A 5,000-nucleotide genomic window follows, 5' to 3' on the forward strand; every position below is an offset into this window, starting at 1 on the left:
TACCGATATGATCAGGTGTCCACAACCCTTTGTTCATACCTTTGTGTATTGCTACCTGTTGGGTGAGATGTTTATTTTTTGTGTGTGTGTGTGTTGCAGGTTGTGTTTGAGTGTAGATCAGGATGAGTGACCAGTTCAACTGTGAGAACTGTAACGAGTCTCTGTACGGGCGAAAGTACATCCAGGTGGACGACGTCCCTCACTGTGTCCCCTGCTACGATCGTCTCTACGCCAACGTCTGCCAGGGCTGCAAAGAGCTTATCGGACACAACTCACGGGTCAGACAGAGAGTTTGTGTGTGTGTGTGTTTATGTGTGTGTTTATGTTTATGTGTGTGTGTGTGTGTGTGTGTGTGTGTGTGTGTGTGTGTGTGTGTGTGTGTGTGTGTGTGTGATAATGATGACTATGAGTGTGTGTATGATTGTAACATTTGATAAAAGCATTATTATATCAGCAAATTATATCACACCCAGATGATTGTATAATGTGTGTCTGTAGGTGTGTGTGTGTGTGTGTGTGTGTGTGTGTGTGTGTGTGTTTGGAGGTGTGTGTGTATGTGTGTATTTGGTTCAGTACAGCCTTGTGTTGATTTAATTCACACTCTGGAGGATTATGCCATGGCGTCATTATATAAACATGGTTTATTTTGTGAAAAGCTTCTGACTGTTCGGAATGCACTCGAATACAATTACACACAAGTAACGGCAATAATTATTCTGAACATCTCAATAAATCTCTGTGTAAAAATGTCTGTGTATGTTTAAAACTTTGTAAAATACACTTTGCATTCATTGAAGATGAATAACCAGTAATGAATTGGAAATTATTCTGGAAATTTTATGATTTTGTGATTTCAGTTACAGTTGCCTTTCATGTGCAAACTGTGGTGTGATTGGTTATGGGGTATTGGTGTGGGAACTGTGTTGTGATTGGGTGCCGGGGTATAAGGAATGGGAACCCTCGTTTGATTGGGTGCAGGGGTATAAGGGGTAAGATCTGTGGTCTGATTGGTTATAGGTTCATTAGGAGAGGGAACTGGGTTCTGGCTGGTTACAGAAGTATAAAGAATGGAAACCTTGTTCTGGTTGAATACAGGGACATTGGTTACAGCCATCTGTGTAAACACAACAAAGACTTTGGATATACTTCCACTGCTAAACTGTGACCCAGTATAGTGCTCTGCAAAATTATGCACATCTTTTTAGTATCAGAACTCTATTAGACTGGATAAACAACGTTGTTAGTAGAGTCTTGCCACAGCTTCTCAATCAGAGGCTTTGCCTGGGTCATTTAGGTCCCTGGTTTTGAACCACTTCTGTGTGGTTTTGATTGGAGACTGGAACAGGTTTTCTTTTTCTTTTGTCCTATTTTTTGTCTCTGCTGATGAAAAGTATCCCCAAAATACAGGTTACCACCATCATGCTTTAATATTGGCATTGTGTTCTCAGGGTGATGAGAAGTATTGGGTTTGCCCTAAATGTTGATCTTTCCAGTCTTTCCATGTACTACTGACCTCTTGGTTAATTCTCTCACTGATCGCTCCTTTACCCAGTCAGGACAACTCAATTCAATTTAATCAATGGTGTGATATTTTTCCAGTAAACCTGAGTCATACTTTTTTAATAGATAAGTGTGTTTTGTGTATGTGTGTGTATGTGTAGGAGTTGTACTATGATGAGCACCACTACCATGAGGAGTGTTTCCGTTGCTCCCACTGCAGTCGCTCGCTTGCCAATGAACCTTTCACCTGCCAGGACGAAGCCCTTCTGTGTAACGACTGCTACTGCAGCGAGTTCTCCTCTAAATGTGTCGCCTGCAACAAGACCTTCATGCCAGGTATATAATATCAGGTATATAATATCAGGTATATAATATCAGGTATATAATGTTAGGTATGTAATGTCGGGTATATAATGTCGGGTATATAATGTCAGGTATATAATATCAGGTATATAATATCAGGTATATAATATCAGGTATATAATATCAGGTATATAATGTCAGGTATATAATATCAGGTATATAATATCAGGTATATAATATCAGGTATATAATGTCAGGTATATAATATCAGGTATATAATGTCGGGTATATAATATCGGGTATATAATGTCGGGTATATAATGTCGGGTATATAATGTCGGGTATATAATATCGGGTATGTAATATCGGGTATGTAATGTCGGGTATGTAATGTCGGGTATATAATGTCGGGTATATAATGTCGGGTATATAATATCAGGTATATAATATCAGGTATATAATATCAGGTATATAATGTCAGGTATATAATATCAGGTATATAATGTCAGGTATATAATATCAGGTATATAATATCAGGTATATAATGTCAGGTATATAATGTCAGGTATATAATGTCAGGTATATAATATCAGGTATATAATATCAGGTATATAATGTCAGGTATATAATATCAGGTATATAATGTCAGGTATATAATATCGGGTATGTAATGTCGGGTATGTAATGTCGGGTATATAATGTCGGGTATATAATGTCAGGTATATAATGTCGGGTATATAATATCGGGTATATAATGTCGGGTATATAATGTCGGGTATATAATGTCAGGTATATAATATCAGGTATATAATATCAGGTATATAATGTCAGGTATATAATGTCAGGTATATAATATCAGGTATATAATATCAGGTATATAATGTCAGGTATATAATATCAGGTATATAATATCAGGTATATAATGTCAGGTATATAATATCAGGTATATAATGTCAGGTATATAATGTCAGGGACATTTTTCCCCTTTTTCTGTTGTTGGTGAACACGTTTTCTCCTGACAACGGGCCTGTGAAGACTCACTGTCTCACATAGTGTCAGGTATATAATATCAGTTACATACAAACAGCTGGACTGGTGGCACTTGCAGGGGGATGCCATTACAGGTGGGAAACAGGGTAAAGAGTGTTCTTTGATCACAGTTCTGGTGTTTGGTGTTCAGTAAGTTTACTACGCAGACACGGAGATGAAGCATAAGGAGTTTCCATGACTGATTAGGACTGGATCGACTTGCAGAGCTGCACTCGTCTGGCCATGGGGATCACATTAAACTTTACTAACATAAAAACAAGTGAGAGCTAATGATGAGCAAACGAGTGATGACAAAGGAAAGAAAGAGAGATAGACACCCAGACAGACAGACAGACAGACAGACAGACAGATGGGGTGTACATGAGTCATACTGCAGTATCAGTTTCTTTATTTCACACATACACAGAAAGTATGTTCAGTATAATTGTCTCAGCACATGTGTGACTCACCCATCTTTCTTTCTTTCTTTCTTTCTTTCTTTCTTTCTTTCTTTCTTTCTTTCTTTCTTTCTTTCTTTCTTTCTTTCTTTCTTTCTGTTTACTTGTTTTGTTTATTTCTATCCTGTTCTACATTACATTTAGTTGTCTTTCTATTTTCTTCCCTGCTCTGTTTGCTTCATTGTCTTTATTTCTTTCTTTCTGAATCTTTTTTTCCTTTCCTTTTTTCTTTTAATATTTTTTCTTTCTGTCTAATTGTTTGTTCTTTGGGTGTTCTTATATATCTGCCTGTCTTACTGTCTCTCTTTCGGTCTGTCTGTGTCTATCTAGTTCTGGATCTAGTCTTCAGATCCATCCATCTATCCATCCATCTGATTATATATGTCTGTCTGCTTGTCTATCTATCTATCTATCTATCTATCTATCTATCTATCTATCTATCTATCTATCTATCTATCTATCTATCTATCTATCTATCTATCTATCGATGATGTGATGATGATTGTGATGATGGTGATATAAAAGCATGGTGTTGATCAGGTGATGTTACTGCACAATGTCCTAAAGCCCTACATGGGCATCACATGCCCATCACTTCCTGTGTAAGAGGTGACTCTCTCCAGCCCAGATTTTATCAGTGGAGTAAATACAACTGGAATGAACCGGACATGTGTTTATAAAGTCTGTGCTCCACCTTCATTCTCCACTTTCTGTACTTCACCTCTCAGTCTTTCTTTCTTTCTTTCTGAAGCTTTAAAAAGCTTCTTTTTCCAAATATCGAGTACTAGAATATTATTAATGAACATTTTTACTGTGAACATTTTTTGCCCACCCTCAGGATCGAAGAAGTTGGAGTACGGTGGTTCTACCTGGCACGAGGAGTGTTTTGTGTGTTGTGTGTGTCAGCAGTCTTTGGGCTCGCAGTCATTTATCCCTGATAAGGACCAGTATTACTGCGTGCCCTGCTATGAGGGACGCTTCGCCCCTCGCTGCAGTCAATGCAAACAGGTCTCACAAACACACACACACACACACATACACACACACACACACACACACACACACACACACACACACACACACACACACACACACACCTACACATGCTTTTAAAAAATATATATAAATACCTAATGAGAAGCTTATTCATTTACCAGTCATTCCTGAATGTGTGTGTGTGTGTGTGTGTTGTGTGTGTGTGTGTGTGTGTGTGTGTGTGTGTGTGTGTGTGTGTGTGTGTGTGTGTGTGTGTGTGTTGCAGATACTGGTGCAGGGCGGGGTGACATACCAGGACGAGCCGTGGCACAGGGAGTGTTTCCTGTGCACAGGCTGTAAAATGCAGTTGGCAGGTCAACCCTTCACCTCTCAGGGGGACAAACCTTACTGCGTCAAGTGCTTCAGCCGCCTGTACGCACAGAAATGCACCGCCTGCAACAAAGCCATCACAGGTGTGTGTGTGTGTGTGTGTTTGTGTGTCCGTATATTTACAGTACATGTAAAACCGAAGCGATCCCGTCCATTGCCTTTACCCCTAAGCTACCACCTACTCTTTTCACAAGGCAAGGTGGAGTAACACACTCGCAGGAATGTGCTGTACATCCAGTTCCACATCAGAAGTCTACAATTGGCTTGTCTTACTGTAATTGACCGAGAAGAACAAGAGAGAGAAATAAAGAGACAGACATCAGATAGAGAGACTTCACAGAATGA

General features: G+C 39.0%; 1 protein-coding gene across 1 annotated transcript in view; it reads left to right on the forward strand.

The window, feature by feature from the left end:
- Positions 1–5,000, forward strand: part of fhl3b (four and a half LIM domains 3b) — a 19,359-nt gene that overhangs the window by 10,277 nt on the left and 4,082 nt on the right. Inside the window, exons 2-5 of the mRNA XM_083546895.1 lie at positions 100–278; positions 1,662–1,836; positions 4,129–4,298; positions 4,552–4,738. Coding sequence (XP_083403021.1) covers positions 123–278; positions 1,662–1,836; positions 4,129–4,298; positions 4,552–4,738 — 688 coding nt within the window. The 5' untranslated portion in view covers positions 100–122. The remainder of the gene's footprint in view (positions 1–99; positions 279–1,661; positions 1,837–4,128; positions 4,299–4,551; positions 4,739–5,000) is intronic.

The sequence above is a fragment of the Silurus aristotelis genome, assembly GCF_946808225.1.
Source record: "Silurus aristotelis genome assembly, chromosome: 7".
In the NCBI taxonomy this organism is placed as follows: Eukaryota; Metazoa; Chordata; class Actinopteri; order Siluriformes; family Siluridae; genus Silurus; species Silurus aristotelis.